Source organism: Ammodytes marinus (genome assembly GCF_949987685.1).
Source record: "Ammodytes marinus genome assembly, chromosome: 6".
NCBI classification, from domain to species: domain Eukaryota; kingdom Metazoa; phylum Chordata; class Actinopteri; order Uranoscopiformes; family Ammodytidae; genus Ammodytes; species Ammodytes marinus.
The window spans coordinates 3,701,826-3,722,087 of NC_137235.1; the positions used below are offsets into that span (position 1 = coordinate 3,701,826).

Genomic DNA, 20,262 nt, shown 5'->3' on the forward strand with positions numbered 1-20,262 from the left:
CACGGCGCCCCCCCAGGGGGGCGCGCCCCACCATTTGAGAAGCACTGCCATGAGCCATGACAAAGGCATTACGAAAAACTATATAAAAATAACATTCTTTGCACTGAAGGTATTGTTTGCTGTTGCATGTAATTCATGATCATGAGAGGAAAAATAGATAAATAGATAGATAGATAGATAGATAGATAGATAGATAGATAGATAGATAGATAGATAGATAGATAGATAGATAGATAGATAGATAGATAGATAGATAGATAGATAGATAGATAGATAGATAGATAGATAGATAGATAGATAGATAGATAGATAGATAGATAGATAGGAAGGAAGGTTTATTGTGGAGATCCAGACAGGACAATGCAGAGGACTTAGTGGAGCATTGAAGCAGCAGGCTGAGATGCCAGCAGTGTCTTAACTGTGTGTGTGTGGGTTGCATCACCGCGTGTTATTAATATCTACAAATAGACATCTCCTTTCATCACAACAAGTCAAAAACAAGTCCATGTATAGCAGGGCTGTACAGTGCGACAGTTTTGATCGCATTTGCTACTGAAATTGATCACGTGCGATGATGAATACAACTCCAATCGCACTCGTGCTAGTGTTGCCACCCGTCCCGTTTTTCCCAGAATTGTTCTCTTTTTTTCACCAGCTGTGACCCGTTTTTTGGGGAAAATGCCAAAACCTCATTTGATTTCCTTCCTTCGTTCAGTAGTTAAGGCCGTCTCACACGGGCCGAGGAGTTTGTTGCGCCCGCTATTGCATCGGAGAGGCGGGCGGGCAGGGGCGGTCTTAACGATCTCGGGGCCCGTTTCAAGACCCTGTGTGGGGCCCCACACTTTTTTTTTTTTTTTTTTTTTTTTTTTTTAATAAATAATGCTTGTGCATGCTGCCCGCGAAAATAAAAAAGATTGTGGAAACCAGTTGGTTCATAGACGGATTATGAGATAATGGGCCCAGACTCTTTGTACCGTTTTAAAGTTAAATGCATCAGAGCAGAGGAACATTTTAATCAAATCTTGAGCTGCAGAAGGAACATTATTTTTCTTAAACAGGCACTCTTTACTCTGCAACTGTGAAAACAGTACAGTAGATTGGTCTGCAGACTCATGTTATATGATGGAGGGGCCCATTGCAACATATACAGGGTGGAAAGCTACTTTTCATGAACAGTATAGAATTTACACATAGCAAGCTTATTCCTGTTTGTGTGTGGGGGGCTTAGCTGTCCCTCATGAAGCCCCTTAGACAGAGCTAATAATGCTTTTGTTTTGCACTTGCTTTTCTATTTGTCACCTAGTTGGGGCCATGATGATTTATTTCCTTATATTTAGGCTATTCCTTGTTGGACCCTGTTATTGACATGAGTGACTGAGCTCTTTGACAATGCAACATTTAAAGTTACTATCAGTATTTCTGGCTTAGGCCCCCCCCCCCCCCGAGCCCTTGGGCCCCTGGGCATGGTTGCATGCAATATTATTCTCAAAGTGCACCAGATTGATGAATTTTACTTTAAAAGGTTGCATTTTTTTCTTCCGGGGCCCCCCTACAAGGTCCAGGGTCCCCACCCACCTCAGTCTCCCTATTTAGCCTATACTGTAAAAAGCACTGTAGGTGTGTATGGTTATTATAGGTCATTACACTGGTCAGTCTGAACTGGTAGCCTAATAATGGCCGAGCCCTCCGCCCCAAACATTCAAGTGTCCCTTTTTTTCCTAAATCCAAGGTGGCAACCCTAACTAGTGCGACAGCCTGCCAAATTGCAATTGGCAGGTTAGATTATTTTGTCTAAATTGCAATCAGTGCACCCCTATTAATTTTTCTACAATTATTACTGCACACACTAGGAAATAATATTAATTGAGAATCTCAAATGAGACCAGGATGACATGCTCAAAGGTAATTAGAGCGAAATGCAAGGGTTAAGGTTATGCAAGTTTTCGATCATACTTTGTGTGCTACCAAATTTATTTTTGTGCTACTGATTTTTTTTGCTTGCTAGCACCAGTGCTACCACTTTAAAAAATAAGCGTACAGCCCTGAATGTATAGATGTTTTCGTCCCTTTCTCTGTGACCCCAACCTTTAAAACTGTTTGCTCTGCAGCTTTTAGTATTATAGAGGCTTTTCAAATTCACCACAAAGTTCCTCGTAGCACCTTTAAAGGCCTACTTCACCGGTTGGAATATGAAGGTGTATTGAACTCGGAGATCCTATGTAGTATAAATGTGCAAAAAAAATCATCCTAGTCTGAGAAAAGGCAGAAAGAGTGTTTTATGGTCTCACTGTCTAACCCTACATTTTCCTTACTGTGACATCACAGTAAGGGTCAGGATTAACAGGACAGCTGGGCCAAGGGAAGACTGAGGGAAGAAAAACCTCATTCATTATATTATAATAGTGATTTTATAATGATAGAACGCTGGTTCCGTATGGGTGAAGTATTCCTTTAAGTCCAGAGTTCAGGTGTCGTAACCTTATAAAGCACAGTTTCCTTCAGTCTGCGACATCAGGGGGAAAAGCGTCATTCTGAACGTGATGCTAATATCTTAAAGGTGCAGTGTGTAATATGACATCATCAAGAAAGTTCTACAAAGTTCTAGAATGCAACGCTCCCTGGGTAACCCCAACCCTTTTGAATAATAACAGAAGCTACAGTGGCCTTCAAGGACAAGAACAATTCTAAATTTTAAACAATGCACCTGATGACATTCCAACTATGACACTTTCAAGATGGCGGCACTAGGCCTTGGTCCAAAATATGCAGAAATATGGACATATATGAGACCCTTTCTAAGGGAAAAAATAATAATTCAAAAAAAAATTCTCAGCTATTATGCACTAAATTAAATATACTTATGGATATTATAATTACTTTCTACAAAATATGCTAGGAAATAAAACCCAACATTCTACACACTGCAGGTTTAAACCAATAGTCATTCTGACTCTGCACATTCCAGCGTGTCCCACTGCTTGGTCACACTGCCCTCTAGCGGCGGATCCCAGGGTTTGGTTTTAGATGCTGCAGCCGGTCAGATATTCATCAATAGCCCACATGAAGTATAGTCTACAATGCACCCATCTATCTATCTATCTATCTATCTATCTATCTATCTATCTATCTATCTATCTATCTATCTATCTGTCTGTCTGTCTGTCTGTCTGTCTGTCTGTCTGTCTGTCTGTCTGTCTGTCTGTCTGTCTGTCTGTCTGTCTGTCTGTCTGTCTGTCTGTCCGTCCGTCCGTCCGTCCGTCCGTCCGTCCGTCCGTCCGTCCGTCCGTCCGTCCGTCCGTCCGTCCATCCATCCATCCATCTATCTATCTATCTATCTATCTATCTATCTATCTATCTATCTATCTATCTATCTATCTATCTATCTATCTATCTATCTTCTCCACTAGCTTGTTAATTTTTTATGCATTTTTCTAATGTTGCATTGTTGCAGGCACCCTAAAACTCAAGCATTTCATTTCAAACGATTGCTGTGTGCACATGACAAATAAAAACTGTAACTAAAACTAAACAAATATGCGAGTTTAAAACTTATATTGTATCGGTTCCATTCCGGCTCTCTCATTGGCTCGCTCAGGTTTGACGTCAGGGGTTACGTGCCTTCCTATTGGCTATCGCGTTGACGCCTCGTTCTACGGTGCTCCTGTCTGTTCCATGTTCCAGCCTCCCCGCTGAAGGTGAACCCAGGCCCCGTCTCTCTCGCTCTCTCTAGCCCGCTATCTACCTCCTCTCCTCCGCCTGCCTTTTGCTCCAGCACCGCCCTACTACTTCGTCCAAACAAACTCAGCCATGTCCATATTCAGCGAAGTGCCCCAGGCTCCCCCGGTGGCTGTCTTCAAGCTGACCGCTGACTTCAGGGAGGACAGCCATGCGCAGAAGGTTAACTTGGGAGTCGGAGGTGAGAGATGGTAGCGCTGCCTGTCAGTGTCTGCTAATGCTAAAAGCTGATGCTAAGTTAGCTCTGGTTGTAGCATTGAGTCAGCTAAACTAATCTACCCCGAACAAAAACTAAACGCTGCTGTCGTATTGCTGTAGCTTTGAGTGGCGCGGTGCTCGTGTCGTCATGCTATCTACTATTAGTAGCGCTGTGGACAACATGACCTTCGCTACAAGCTAGCACCGAAGCTAACTAGATGGTGTTGACAATATGTAGCTTCTCCTGTCAGCGCCATAGCAACGTCTCGGGACTTTCTCTCTCACCCTTTAACCCTCTCAAAACAGTTAAAATAGAATAGGGGGCAGTTTGTCATGTTGTTTAATTCACTGCAGGTGTATCTCTGTCATGTCCCACTGTATCACCGGCTCCGTGAACGCATCAAACTCTGCAGAACAGTTATATTGTAATATAGCCTACAATCTATGTGCCTAAACTAGTCACTGTTTAAATGGTGAAATCGATGCAGCATCTCTTGACAGCTTAACGCACTAGCAGAATGAAATGCACATACAGCTCTGAGACCACTCCAAATGTTCGGTGTCTCTCGTTTTACTATCTATATAGGCATATGTTTGAGTAGAATGAACATTTTGGTTTTATAATATAAGCTACTGACAACATTTCTACCAAATTCCAATACATTTTGTCATTAAAGAGCATTTTCAATAAGTTATGTAGAGATGAAGATTGAAGAAAAATCCAGACTGGTCTCTTAATTTTTTTAAATGACCAAGGCATGGCTTATTAGAGATCTGACTAGTCTATAAGCAGTTATAACTTGTACTCTATATGATTTATTATATTATATATATTTTTTTGCTGTGACATAATGAATATGTTTTAGGCTAATTATTATATATAGCGGCTTTATGTTGGTATTTGTCCAGTCCACCTATGCCCTTGTTCTCCCAATGACAGTTTACATAAGTATTTGAATTAAATGCCATGTCATCCTTCTCATAACGTGAACCTAACAGCCGTAGCCAGATGCCAATGGAGTCTGTCTGTATTCATTTATTTCATCTCTATCAGTTTAATGACTTCAGATAATGGTGTGTCATAAAAGAAAATTAAAGACCTACTTCACCGGTGGGAATATGAAGTTGTATTGAACTCGGAGATCCTATTTAGTATAAATGTGCAAAAAAAAAATGAAATTGGATCATCCTAGCCTGAGAAAAGGCAGAAAGAGTGTTTTATGGTCTCACTGTCTTAACCCTACATTTTCCTTACTGTGACATCACCAGTAAGGGCTAGGATTAACAGGAAAGCTGGGCCAAGGGAAGACCGAGGGAAGACAGAGGGAAGAAAAACCTCATTCATTTTATTATAATAGTGATTTTATAATGATAGAACGCCTGTTCCGTATGGGTGAAGTATTCCTTTAAGCATTTAAGTCCAAGACAACATCTAAACCGCCTCTCAACATTGGAACATCAGGATTTGAAATTACTGTATATTTACAGGCTGTTAAACTCTGTAAAAGTCTGTTAGTTCTATTAGTAAATCTAATCTAATCTAGTACAAAAATGTGCAATGCAACCAGTCAACATCCTTACTAGTTGTTCTAGTGACTCGACCCCCTCTTGCAGCAACACAAGCACGCACGCACACACACACACCTACACACACACACACACACACACACGCACACACACACACACACACACACACACACACACACACACACACACACACACACACACACACACACACACACACACACACACACACACACACACACACTCTGTCCTATATTGCAACATGGCCTCGGATCTCAGCTGAACTTTTGCATCTCGTTGCCAAAACACATCAGTGTGTGTGTGTGTGCCCATAAAAACCAGTTGGGTCAGTAAAATAATAAGCAACAAATAGCAGGAAAAACCACTTTTCAGCCCTAGCCCTTAAAATGAATAAAGCTTTATTGCAGACACAGGTCCATATAACACATCATACAGTATAAAAGGATATACAAAAATACATAGACATTATTAAAGGGACACTGTGTAACATTTTAAGTAATTTATTAGCTAAAATCAATATCCTCATTCATAAATATGTCCTCATTGGTGTAAAATCACCTCTGCCAATAATCTGAATTATCCTCCTGAGCGGAGAATTACAATATTAATATTACATTTTGTACATTGAGCGGGCAAGTCTTATGGAGGCGTCCATGTTGGTTGGAATGTCATCAGGTGCATTGTTTAACATTTAGAATTGCTCTTGTCCTTGAAGGCCACTGTAGCTTCTGTTATTATTCAAAAGGGGTGGTTTACCCAGGGAGCGTTGCATTCTAGAATTTTCTTGATGATGTCATATTACACACTGCACCTTTAAATTACATATTGGCCTATTGTATATATACAGGCTGTTGCACCAATGGCGTCTTAACCTAGACGTGTATCTATAGCGGTTTTTCAGCCTGGTTAACGGGATACATGAGTTATAGTAATGCAGTGATCTTCTATGTGGCAATGGCTCAATCAACAGGAGATATCACGGCACACACTGACTGCTATGAGGCAAGGCACAGTGCAGTTTGACCCCTGAACTCTGTTGTAAAAGTCTTATAACAGATTTGCCGTTTACATACTGATTTTTTTTAATCTCGTTTGGCTGGACCCTCAAATATTTTGTCGACCACCAAATATATCCAGTAGAGCAAAAGGCATCAAAGCTACTTGTTTTTTAGACCCTTTCTTGAGGTGTGTGTGTGTGTGTGTGTGTGTGTGTGTGTGTGTGTGTGTGTGTGTGTGTGTGTGTGTGTGTGTGTGTGTGTGTGTGTGTGTGTGTGTGTGTGTGTGTGTGTGTGTGTGTGTGTGTGTGTGTGTGTGTGTGTGTGTGTGTGTGTGTGTGTGTGTGTGTGTGTGTGTGTGTGTGTGTGTGTGTCGGCCTCCTGACTACAGCTGTGGTGAAGGCTTGATACATGATACAGCTCAGCATGGGATCTACATACAGTATGAGGCAGCACGAGTTCTTAAGGAGTCAAATATGTTACACACACACACACACACACACACACACACACACACACACACACAAGGCTGACCTTCAGAGAGTGTGTTGCATTACTTTTGTCTCCGTCCTACACTGACTTGCTCTGTTCCTGTCTCTCTTAACCTTTAGCATTTCAGGCTGTTGCAGGTATGTCCTGTCTAGTATTAATCATCTGGATCATGAAACATTTTCTTTAATTTATCAAATATTAATTTAAAATAGATGAATGAACCTAGGCTACACATCATGATTAGCCTATCAATCAACATGTGCAAAATAAGCAACATTTTGTATTCCGACCATTATATTTCATGTAGCCTAGTTCTCAATTTAAAACTTAAAAATAAAGTAGCATTGAAAATACCAAAAAATAAAGCTTGTAGGGCTACAATAGCCTGCTGTTTTCAAGATAACTCGCTGCGCTGTCTCAGCTGTTGATACAGATTGGTTGCCACAGCGACGTAGCACTTTAACTTTCTAAGTTTTGCTCAGCACTTTTTCCTGTTCAACTCCCTGTTACTGAGTCCTAAATATCTCCAGTGTAATGTCTGCTGGCTAGTCATGCTCCTGCCATGGACCTATAAAGAAAGGTTCTTTCTCGTCAGTTTCCCTGTGTGACATGTGCGCTCCGAATGCACACGCGCATCGCGCCGCTGCGCGGAGACAAAATAAAAAAAAATAAATAAAAAATTTCCCGCTGGCCTGGCGGGGAGTCCCGCTGTATAATGGTAGGGGAAACACTGCTGAAACAAAACATGTTAAAAATGCAACTGCGCCTTTTAGTTTCTTTGCAGACAAAATGTTGCAAGAAATCAATTTATATTTGCATGGGTTGTTCCAGATTGAAGTCCTGAAACTGTGACTGACTTTCTGCATTCCCGTCACGAGTGTTAGAGTTTGAACGAGATGGTTGTGTGGCCTGTTCAAGTATAAATGTATTTCTATAGCACATTTAAAAACCATTCAAGCCATTTATAGTTGACCAAAGACAAAAAGAAAATGGATAAAAACACACACAAATATACGATAAGACAAACAACAGTGGAAAGAGGCCAAGGAGTGAAAAACTCAACTCATATTGGTTGGCTTTCGTTTTCAGTTGAGTTTCAAGTGGGTCATAAGCTGGGACTTAATTGTGTCTTGTGCTTTATGTCCCTTGCAGCTTACCATACTAGATGAGTGTATGGTTGCGTTCTGAATCGCATACTCTTTCTTTTTTCTATTCTACATACTACATCCGACGATAAAAAGAATCTAGTTAGGATGCAGTAGGCATACTATTGGGACATACTTTATTCTCTTATTTCATCATAACATTGCGCCTTGATCTTGCCTCTTGCTTTTATATCCGTCGCATCCCCGTTTGTTCTCATATGGAGGCTTCGTCGATGTTACGTCACTTCACGTGCGCACTGGATTGTGGGTCAGAATCGCCCAAATAGGATGCACTTTTCAACACTAACAATCTTGGCCGCATGAAGTAGGACATCCGGGTACTTCTAACCATCCTACATCTGGCCACAAGAATCGGGACATCCTAAATCTTTTTTCTACATACTATATAGTAGAAAGTATGCGATTTGGAACGCAACCTATATATTAAAGAGTGTCTTGTGCTTTATGTCCCTTGCAGCTTACCGTACAGATGACTGTCTGCCCTGGGTGCTGCCTGTGGTGAAGAAGGTTGAGAAGTTGATCGTAGAGGACGACAGCCTGAACCACGAGTACCTGCCCATCCTCGGTCTGCCAGAGTTCAGGTCCGCCTCCTCTAAGGTTGCCCTGGGAGACGACAGCGCTGCCATAAAGGAGAACAGGGTGAGGTGAAAACCGCGCATTTCAAAACACAGTGGCCAAAACCAAAATTAGCCTTTCCTTTTCTTTTCTGTATATACTTTTGTCTTTTATATGCTGCTAATTTGATCTGTTGTGTATTTTTTTAAATGAATTGTATTCTTAGATGAATTGTTTACTATGCTTTTATTTTCTATGCAGATTGTAAAGCACTTTGTGACCCTGTCTGTGAAAATCGCTATATGAATACATTTTACTTACTTACTCTGTCTGACTCAGATGTCAATGTAGGGTTAGACAGTGAGACCATAAAACACTCTTTCTGCCTTTTCTCAGGCTAGGATGAACCGATTTCAAAAATGTTTGCACATTTATACCACATAGGATCTCAGAGTTCAATACACCTTCATATTTCCACCAGTGAAGTAGGTCTTTAAGGACAACCTGTCTCACCCTCCTGTCTCTCTCTCTGTCAGGTGGGAGGGGTGTTTAACCTGTCTCACCCTCCTGTCTCTCTCTCTGTCAGGTGGGAGGGGTGTTTAACCTGTCTCACCCTCCTGTCTCTCTCTCTGTCAGGTGGGAGGGGTGTTTAACCTGTCTCACCCTCCTGTCTCTCTCTCTGTCAGGTGGGAGGGGTGTTTAACCTGTCTCACCCTCCTGTCTCTCTCTCTGTCAGGTGGGAGGGGTGTTTAACCTGTCTCACCCTCCTGTCTCTCTCTCTGTCAGGTGGGAGGGGTGTTTAACCTGTCTCACCCTCCTGTCTCTCTCTCTGTCAGGTGGGAGGGGTGTTTAACCTGTCTCACCCTCCTGTCTCTCTCTCTGTCAGGTGGGAGGGGTGTTTAACCTGTCTCACCCTCCTGTCTCTCTCTCTGTCAGGTGGGAGGGGTGTTTAACCTGTCTCACCCTCCTGTCTCTCTCTCTGTCAGGTGGGAGGGGTGCAGTGTCTTGGTGGGACCGGAGCCTTGAGGATCGGAGCAGAGTTTTTGCGTCGCTGGCACAACGGAGTCAACAACACGGCCACGCCCATCTACGTCTCCGCGCCAACCTGGGGTCAGTGCACTGCTCACACACTCACTCACACCCAAGCACGCACGCACACACTCATTCACACACACTCACTCACTCACTCACTCACTCACTCACTCACTCACTCACTCACTCACTCACGCACGCACGCACGCACGCACGCACGCACGCACGCACTCACTCACTCACTCACTCACTCACTCACTCACTCACTCACTCACTCACTCACTCACTCACTCACTCACTCACTCACTCACTCACTCACTCACTCGAATAATTCATTTTTTTCTCTTTTAATATTTTTCAACATTTCTTGCTGAACTTGCTGCAGCCTGAAACACCTTATTGTGTGTTTGAATTTTTCTCTTTTATTTTTAAGAATAAATGAACTTGATTAGATTTTTATTCATCTCCAACAATCAACTTCTTGCTCCCAGAGAACCACAACGCTGTGTTTGCTGATGCTGGGTTCAAGGACATCCGGCCGTACCACTACTGGGATGCTGCCAACCGGGGCCTGGACTTCACCGGGCTGATGGATGATCTGGAGGTAGGGGGGGGGGGGGATGGTAGGGGAACACGTAGTTCCCATTGAGACCAGAGACTCTTTGGTTGCGTTCCGAATCGCATACTTTCTACTATATAGTATGTAGAAAAAAGATTTAGGATGTCCCGATTCTTGTGGCCAGTTTTAGGATGGTTAGAGGTACCCGGATGTCCTACTTCATGCGGCCAAGATTGTTAGTGTTGAAAAGTGCATCCTATTTGGGCGATTCTGACCCACAATCCAGTGCGCACGTGAAGTGACGTCACATCGACGAAGCCTCCATATGAAAACAAACGGGGATGCGACGGATATAAAAGCAAAAGGCAAGATCAAGGCGCAATGTTATGATGAAATAAGAGAGTAAAGTATGTCCCAATAGTATGCCTACTGCATCCTAACTAGATTCTTTTTATCGTCGGATGTAGTATGTAGAATAGAAAAAAGAAAGAGTATGCGATTCGGAACGCAACCTTTTTCAAGGGAGACCTGTTCCCATTCCCACACACATTCACACACCGATAGCAGGCCCAACTATCAGGAGCAATTTAGGGTTCAGTGTCTTGCTCAGGGACACTTCGACATGTGGCGGTGGAGACGGGGGATCGAACCTCCCACCCTGTAGTTGAGGGTCGACCGCCCTACCCACTTCACCACAGCCGCCCTCAAAAATATTGTGATAATATTGTGTAATATTAGCCTCTGATTGAAATGATTGTAATCTGGTTATTAAGGTAAATTGATCTGACTCATCCTCCCTCAACAGAAAGCTCCAGAACACTCAGTCTTTGTGCTCCACGCCTGCGCTCACAACCCGACCGGCACAGACCCCACACAGGACCAGTGGAAGAAGATCGCTGAGGTCATGATGGTGAGGACAAGACCCTGTGGCTTTAGTTTATCGATATTATAGAAATTAGTTCAACGGCATTTAACACATTCTGTTACATGTTGTCAATGTTAAGTAAAACATGTGCTGTAGCCACATTGTTTAAGCATATAATAGCATACAGTATGTGTTCGGGACTGTTTAAATTCAACAAATGGCAAACTGCCCATCATTATTTTTCTGCTTTGGCTATTTTCACATCTTATTAAAGGGAATCCTACTTTAAAGTTGCTCTGAGGAATTTTCAGTTTGTGGTAATTCTTGCACCCCCTTTGAACAAAAGTGGTATTGTTGAGGCTACGACAGCTGTTGTTCCTGGGTGAGCGTACACATGACAAGAAAAACTATATAAAAATAGCATTCTTTGCACTGATGGTCTCTTTTGCTGTTACATGTCATTTGTGATCATCAGAGGAAAAATGAGAAATATTTAAAAGTTCCTCAGAGCACCTTTTAATGAAAAATATGTGTGTATATATTATGTGTTCTTAAATGACACTTGTATTCTATGGGTGTCTTCACATCTTTTATTGTTGTTCCTTACCATGTTCTATGTACATGTTATCTTGTCTTGTCTTCCAGAGGAGGAACCTGTTTGTGTTCTTTGACTCAGCGTACCAGGGCTTTGCGTCAGGCAATCTGGACAAAGACGCCTGGGCCATCCGCTACTTTGTGGCCGAGGGCTTCGAGCTGTTTGTAGCCCAGTCCTTCTCCAAAAACTTTGGCCTTTACAGTGAGTACATGGGGGACACGCACGCACGCACACACGCGCACACACACACACACACACACACACACACACACACACACACACACACACACACACACACACACACACACACACACACACACACACTCATCAGCGAAAACAACGCAATTTTAATATACCTATTATAAACGCCACCGGTGCTAGCAAAGACATTTAGGACAGCAGGCGCTGGTGTCGTAAAAACACTACAGCTTTTGTCCAAAGAGGGCGCTAGAATCAACATAATCTACATGTAATTTTTTTAGCAGTCGCTTTAATCAAAAGCGACTTACACACATTCATACACCGATAGCAGCAGCAGCTACCGCAGGGTGCAAGCTAACTATCGGGAGCAGATTAGGGTTCAGTGTCTCTTTGTCCAGGGACACTTTGACATGTGGCGGGGAGACGGGGGATCGAACCACCGACCTTGCAGTTGTGGGTCGACCACCCTACCCACTGAGCTACATCCCCCCCCCCAACTAATAGTGCCTTGTAGTCACTTCAACCGACCATAAAAAACAGTTTATTGTTTATTTTTAAACACGACATGTGACATCCCTTTCTGTGCTCAGACGAGAGAGTGGGCAACCTGACCGTTGTTGCCAAGGACAACGAGAACCTGACGCGCATCCTGTCTCAGATGGAGAAGATCGTCAGGACAACCTGGTCCAACCCTCCGTCTCAGGGCGCTCGCATCGTCGGCAAGACGCTCAACTGCCCCGAGCTCTTCGCTGAATGGTACGGAGCCTGGTAGTAAGAGCTTAAAGCTACCATAGTAGTAGTATGCTGATACATATTACACCTCATACTATGCTCCTAAAAGTCAAGAGTAAGAGCCTGTTAGTTAGTATGAGCATAAAGCTATAGCGTGTAACTTCTGTCCCCCCCCAATGAGGAATGGTACGCTGCTAAAACCATCAGGTGTCATACTAAAAATACTATGAATTATGCTGATATGTGTTACACCTCGTACTATGCTCCTAAAAGTCAAGAGTTAGAGCCTGTTAGTATGAGCATAATGCGTAACTTCTGTCCCCCTGCTACTAAACTGGTAAATGGTAAATGGACTCCACTTATATAGCGCTTTTCCCTGGTTTTTCACAGACTCAAAGCGCTTTAAATTGTTTTGTACACATTCACCCAATCACACACACATTCATACACCGATAGCAGCAGCAAATACCACGCAGGGTGCAAGCTAACTATCAGGAGACATTTGGGGTTCAATGTCTCTTTGCCCAGGGACACTTTGACATGAAGAATAATTATCTTTAAAAAAACAAAACAGTGGCATTAAGTCTCTTGGTGTGTGTCTGTCTTTAGGAAGGGTAACGTGAAGACCATGGCTGACCGCATGTTATCCCCTTCTCTGCCCCATTTCAACTCTGTTCCTTCAAACTGTCTAATTAAAGCAGAAAATACCGAAAATGTATCTTAAACAGGGCTGTACGCTTATTTTTTTAGGTGGTAGCACTGGTGCTAGCAAGCAAAAAAATTCAGTAGCACAAAAATAAATTTGGTAGCACACAAAGTATGATTGAAAACTTGCATAACCTTAACCCTTGCATTTTGCTCTAATTACCTTTGAGCATGTCATCTTGGTCTCATTTGAGATTCTCAACTCATATTATATCCTAGTGTGTGTAGTAATAATTATGGAAAAATGAATAGGGGTGCACTGATTGCAATTTAGAAAAAATAATCTAACCTGCCAATTGCTTCTGTTAATTAAAACCAAACTTTAAAACATTAAACATAGCCTATTAAATAAATAAGTATACATATTGGTACAATTTAGGATACATTAGGCCTAAATAGGTTGTTGTGAATGTGTTGGGAGTAGCTTTTCAGTGGCTTATTTAAAACTTTGTAAATAGACTAGGCTACTGTTGACTGCTCGCTGCAGCTGAATGAGTTGCCTTTCAAGCTAGAAAAAAGCGCTAACTTCCTGTTCTTACCGGCTTCAAAATAAAAGTCAACTCACGTTTGGCTAGTAACAGGCTTTTAATGTGAAGGCGCACAGGAAATGCTCTGTTTGTACACGCGCTAACTTAACTGCGGTAATGTGCCGTCTCCTTCCGGTAATTGCCGTTGGTGAAGTTTTTATAGGTAGAATCGCTGCACGAGCACAGATCGCGAGGACATATCTTTCACCAGCCAAAGTGAAGGGTGGACTCAATAACTTACTTGCCTAAGACTCATTTACCCGCAGTGTTAATGTAGAGCCCTCTAAGCAGTGTTGTGCAGCGCTCCTCTGTGTTTCAAAGACAGCCTCTCCTCATTATCAACCTGTCGCATGAGTGCGAATGGATTTGTATTCATCATCGCACGTGATCAATTTCAGTAGCAAATGCGATCAAAACTGTCGCACTGTACAGCCCTGATCTTAAAGGTCTCATATTATGCTAAATGCACTTTTTAAATGTGTTCTAACATATCCATGGGGCCACGGTGTGCCTAGAGACTGCCAAAATATCAAAAAAAATAACAATCTCTCCTTTTCTCACTCTCCCCCTTTCTGAAACCCCCACCCCTCCCCCCCAATTTACTCCAGTCAGAATTCTCGCCGGCTATGTCGTCACAGCCGGCACAGCCACATCCCCATATTTTCTATATATGTCCATGCTTCCGATGCTTCCCCCCCCACATTAGTAACCAGAAATTTCCACCGTGCAGTAGCCTATGATAAAAAAAAAAAAATAAAAAAAAAGTCTATGATAACCCCACCCCCCCATTTCTTATTGGTCCACGGCCCGAGATCCCGTGGCCGAGATCCCATGAGATTCCACGAGATTTTCCCCTGGAAAATTTTCTGAGCGACAGCCATGTTGCTTTCCCCCTAAGCGTAGCCTACAGCCTGAATGTTACATACACCAACACAGAATGCTTTTGCTCATACTCCACTAATTTATCTTATCCACAGCAGTCTATGCCTCGTTTTTAATAACACAACGGATAGGAAGCTACTTGTGGGTTTTTGCAAACAGTGAAACTGAAAGGAATGTTTTTATTGGTATTTTTGCCTGACTGGTGTATAGCTATTTAGCTTTGGGACAAGCATTCAGCTTTTGCTCATAAAAACATAATTCTATTACCCAAACCAGTCTGGAAATGCCTCGTTTTTAACAGGACAAAGGATTGTAACTTAATAGTGTGGAAGTGGAACTGATTTGTGCGGTACTTTTAGTTTATTTTATCGTCTGAGTCTTATTTTTAGCGTTAGCGCCCATGTAGCTTCTGATGTAGCACCAAGTTTTGCTCATAACACGCTGTTTATACTCCCCACAGCAGTTTGAAAATGACTCGTTTTTAATAGGACAAAGGATTGTAACTTAATAGTGTGGAAGTCAATTTTAAATATATTTTTTTCACTGATTTGTGTGGTACTTTTAGTTTATTTTATCGTCTGAGTCTTATTTTTAGCGTTAGCGCCCATGTAGCTTCTGATTTAGCACCAAGTTTTGCTCATAACACGCCGTTTATACTCCCCACAGCAGTCTGAAAATTACTCGTTTTTAACATGACAAAGGATGGGAAGATATTCCTGTAGAAATCAAGCTACTGTTTGAAGCTACTGTTTTCACTGGTTTTAATCATGTCAGGTCATGTCAAACTGTTCTCTTAGCCCGGAGCCTCTGGGTAACAACACTGTGTTCGCAGTCACGACTCACGCAGTGTCTCTCTAGTATCGCGAGAGCACGGCAGAGACGGTGGGAGAGCTCCATGGCCATATAAAGAAAGCCCGGCAGAGAGGTGGGAGGGGCCAGCCAGATCGCAGAAATACAGCTCATCCAGGACAATCTGGGTATAGAGGCTTGCTACAATAAATGATCCGAACGGGTTTTTCAGCAAACATCTAAAAAAATAAGTATTAGGGACTACTTGGACCATATAAAATTGACAGCAAAGTGCATAATATGTTACCTTTAAAAAATCCTCTGGGAGATATTAAAGCTGCGGTGGAGGATTTGGGGAGAAAATGGCAGTTGGGATAGAGATTTGAATCCAAATACCTCAACCGCTCCACTTGTTCTCTTTGGTCCCTCCCCTATGGTCCCTCCCTGACACGCTCTACACCAACAAAGTCATGCAAAAGTGAATGGACAGTCCCAACAGCCAATAAGAACAGACAATCGCAGCCTCTCTCTGATTGGTCAAAGTGTACCGCTCATGTTAACTTTGACCAATCAGAAATCATATACCCCAGCTTTAAACTGTGATTGTGTCTCTCTTTAGGAAGGGTAACGTGAAGACCATGGCTGACCGTGTGCTGCTGATGAGGGATCAGCTGAAGAGTAAGCTAGTGGCTCTGGGCACACCCGGCACCTGGGACCACATCACCCAGCAGATAGGCATGTTCAGCTTCACCGGACTCAACCGTGAGTAGAAGGAAAAAATACACATTCATTTATGTTTATTCTTAATTTGTTTTATAGTTTATTTCAGGAGCAAAAATAGGGTAGGCTGTCATCTTACTGTTATTGTTCACAGCATTTTGACTGTGGCTCAGTTGGTAGAGTGGGTCGGCTGATGATCAAAGGGTTGGAGGTTCGATCCCCGCCCTGCCACTTGTGTCATGGTTGTTGTGTCCTTGGGCAAGACACTTCACCCACCTTGCCTCGTGTGATTGTCGATAGTTAGCCTGCTATCGGTGTATGAATGTGTGTGTGTGAATGGTAACGTGGGAATGGGAACAGGTCTCCCTTGAAAAAGAGTCTTCGGTCTCAATGGGATATACCTGTATAAATAAAGGTTAAAAAAAATAAAAAAAATAACAGCAGCCTACACTTTTTTGTTTTTTGTTGTGTGCAGACAATTAAAAGTTTGAAAGAAAATAATAATTAAAGTTATATACATACATATATATATAAAAGAAAAGGGGATAAAATAAATAAATAATAATAATACAAAAATAAAATAATAATAATAATAATAATAATAATAGATTACACATTTTGGTTTAGTTTGTTATCTGTTTGAAAGAGGATACATTGGCACATTTGTTAGTATTTGAAATTCTTTGTGTGTAGAACTGAAAAATGTGAAGTTACATTACATACGAATGACATAATATAATTAGTTGGCTCAAATTTCAGGCAGTTTTCCTTGTAACTGAACCCAAGGTTGGGGCGCTCTGTAGTGGGTAGAGCGTATCATAAAGGGTTAATCCTTCCTTGTCATGTACATCTATAACCAATAATAAAAAATCTGAAAAAGAACATTTTTATTTAAGAAAACATGCTAAAAATGCATTACATAAATAAATAAATAACGGGGCGCTACCAATTTGCTCAGGCCTTCGTTGCAGTGGTCGCGGGTTCAAATCAGACCCGTGTACCTTTACTGCAGGTCATCCCCCCCTTTCTCCCTCTCTGTCTCCCCATTTCAACTCTTTACTATCAAATAAAGCTTGAAAATGCAAAAAAAAAAAAAAAAAAAAAAAATTAAGCTAATGTAACAGAGCCTTATTTCTCCCTCTCCCCTCTTGGTGACCTGTGTCTCTGTGTGTCTCTGTCTGTTGCTATGTTACAGCCAAACAGGTGGAGTTCATGATAAAAGAGAAGCACGTCTACCTGATGGCCAGCGGGCGCATCAACATGTGTGGCCTCACCAGCAAGAACATCGACTACGTTGCTCAGTCCATCCACGACGCCGCCAGTCTCCAGTAAAGAATTCTGTTGTTTCCGCCCACAACACAGGAAGTAATATCACGTGTTCTCCCTCTTTGTCCCGCCCCCTCCAATGCTTATCTCAACTCTGATTGGTTTAAAAATGCAGCGGTTAAACCAATGGGACGTCACGGTTGATTTTTTAGCTTGCTCACGTGAAGCTGTGTAAACCTTTTGGGTGGTGCAATAACTTTAGGACGACACTTGAACGCAAAAAATAGTTTAAAATGTCTTATAACCACTCCCCCCCCCCCTTCATTTCGTAGAGTCCCTGTTTTCTTGTGCGATTTCCAAATCATTTCACGTCACAATTTTTTTCACCTGGATTCTTGAAGAATTTTAATTAAATGATAGTGATAGTGCTCCCACAACATTTAAACAATTAGATAACGGTGCGTCTGTGGTAGGAATAAAACGCTCTTAATGTACATAGATGGAATCACTTCAGAGGTCTAGCTTCAAGCCTCTCAAACTCACGACGAAATCACTTTTACTGTAATCTGTATCACTCTATATATGAAGCAGCAAACTAAAAAGGCACAATCCGTACATTTCTTATGTTGCTAAATAAGCCTATCAAGAGTGGCAGCGGTTATTTTTCGTGTCCCGTGACTTATTAACAAGTTGACTTAAAGGTTAAAGCATGTGCCTGATGTTGTCAAGTGTTGCCTTGTCGGACCTGTGCAGCTAAGTAGACGATCATGTTAGTTGGAAAAAAAATTTGCAACAATCAACTTTGTGCCATCAGTGAACAAAACACCTCTTCTCTCTCTCTCTGTCCCTCTCTCTCCCTGTCTCTCTGTCCCTCTCTCTCTCTCCCCCCTCTCTCTCTAATTCTATCCCACTCCCTCTCTCCCTCTCTCCCTGTCTCTCTGTCCCTCTCTCTCTCCCCCCTCTCTCTCTCTTTCTATCCCTCTCCCTCTCTCTCTCTCTCCCTCTCTCTCTATTTCCCCCTCTCTCTCCTCCTCTCCCTCTCTCTCTCTCTCTCTCTCTGGTGTATTATTTGTTTCTTGTCCACCCTTCAGTGCCCTTTACTGTGTTACACAATCGCCTTTTGGTTTAATGTGATCTTCCACTCAGACCTCAGAGCCTGACACACACAACCACACACTCCCATTATGTGGTCTTCTTCTTCTTCTTGTTGTTGTTGTTGTTTGAAATGGCACACAGCAGTTTGTGTGTTCATACTGGAATAAATTATATAAACCACCTGAAACCAAAGCTTGGCCTGTTTTTTTTATTTAGTTAATCTCAGTATTTCTCTTCTGTCTGAAAAATCAGTAACACTTTACAATAAGGGTACAGTAAATGACTGTTAAGTAAATACATACTTAAAGGGACACTGTGTAATATGACATCATCAAGAAAGATCTAGAAAGTTCTAGAATGCAACGCTCCCTGGGTAACCCCAACCCTTTAGAATAATAACAGAAGCTACAGTGGCCTTCAAGGACAAGAACAATTCAAATGTTTAAACAATGCACCTGATGCCATTCCAAAAACATGGATGCCTCCATAAGACTTGCCTGCTCAATGTACAAAATGTAATATTAATATTTGTAATTCTCCGCTCAGGAGGATAATTCAGATTATTGGCAGAGGTGATTTTACACCAATGAGGACATATTTATGAATGAGGATATTGATTCTAGCTGATAAATTACTTAAAATGTTACACAGTGTCCCTTTAACATTCATTAACTAGTTAATGCGTAAAGGAATACTTCACCCATACGGAACCGGTGTTCTATCATCATAAAATCACTATTTAAGCAATATCACATGAGAGGGAGCATGTTGTCGCTCTATATCAGCGCTGCTGTGATTCGGTCGTAGGTACGAGGCCGCAGGCCGAGTGCCGTTTAAAATTCGGAATCTCGGCCTCAGTATTTATTTAAGTAAATTGACAAGGCAGGTTGAGGTGATCACATCGAAGTTCAGAGAGAGAGAGAGCTCAGTTACAGATGCCCAGTTATTACATAGACGTCTCTTATCATCGGTTGTCTTCTTTCTTGCGTCTTGCGTCCTTGGATGTATTTGTATCTATCTGCCTTGGGCTAGTGAGTGGAACAAGTAGTTCTTTGTTAGGAGATACAGAACTCCCTTCTGCTGGGAATAACTTCCTTTCTCACATGAAATTTCATGTGAGTCTCTTTTTCGTCTGTCTTGCGTAATAATCAGTTAATAAAGACGTTAATATATATATATATCTATCTATTGATTGTTAGTTGATTATATCAAATCTATTTTTCTGTCAATATGTCACTTAATTTATACTTAACTAGAATCCAGGAGAACTCATTTACCTGCTCTACTGTTGACTACACATACAAAACATGTCAGTAGAATCAATTCATTGTTGGTTTTTGGTCTTTGTTGACAGTCCGAAAAATATCCAAAGTCCTCAGACTTATTCTTGAATGTGAAATGAAGAGCGGACACTGTTGTGAGTTCAGTTATGTTGTGGAACTTTTATATGTCTGTGATATTTTGATGCAAAATACCATCACATAGTCACTTTCTATTTTACAAATTCTCATATTCTTCCCCAAGGCCCTTTTTATCCACACATCCCTATCCCAATGCATTTACATAAAGCAAAACAGAGCTGGGAAAAAAACAGTTAAACATCCTACT

General features: G+C 41.9%; 1 protein-coding gene across 1 annotated transcript; it reads left to right on the top strand.

The window, feature by feature from the left end:
- The first annotated feature begins 3,682 nt into the window (after positions 1-3,682).
- LOC307251563 (aspartate aminotransferase, cytoplasmic-like) lies at positions 3,683-18,840 on the top strand. Its single transcript, XM_080028933.1, has 9 exons — positions 3,683-3,916; positions 8,589-8,770; positions 9,673-9,796; positions 10,210-10,322; positions 11,083-11,187; positions 11,788-11,938; positions 12,529-12,694; positions 16,193-16,335; positions 17,489-18,840. Exons 1-9 carry the CDS (start codon positions 3,808-3,810, stop codon positions 17,623-17,625), a joined length of 1,230 nt encoding a protein of 409 aa, XP_079885059.1. The 5' UTR covers positions 3,683-3,807; the 3' UTR covers positions 17,626-18,840.
- The last annotated feature ends 1,422 nt before the right edge of the window (positions 18,841-20,262 follow it).

Excerpts from the sequence above, each read along its gene's own strand:
- LOC307251563 (XM_080028933.1), top strand. The coding sequence starts at position 3,808 with ATGTCCATATTCAGCGAAGTGCCCCAGGCTCCCCCGGTGGCTGTCTTC. Across the intron at positions 3,917-8,588 it reads GGTTAACTTGGGAGTCGGAG|CTTACCGTACAGATGACTGT; the intron begins GTGAGAGATGGT and ends TGTCCCTTGCAG. Across the intron at positions 8,771-9,672 it reads CTGCCATAAAGGAGAACAGG|GTGGGAGGGGTGCAGTGTCT; the intron begins GTGAGGTGAAAA and ends TCTCTCTGTCAG.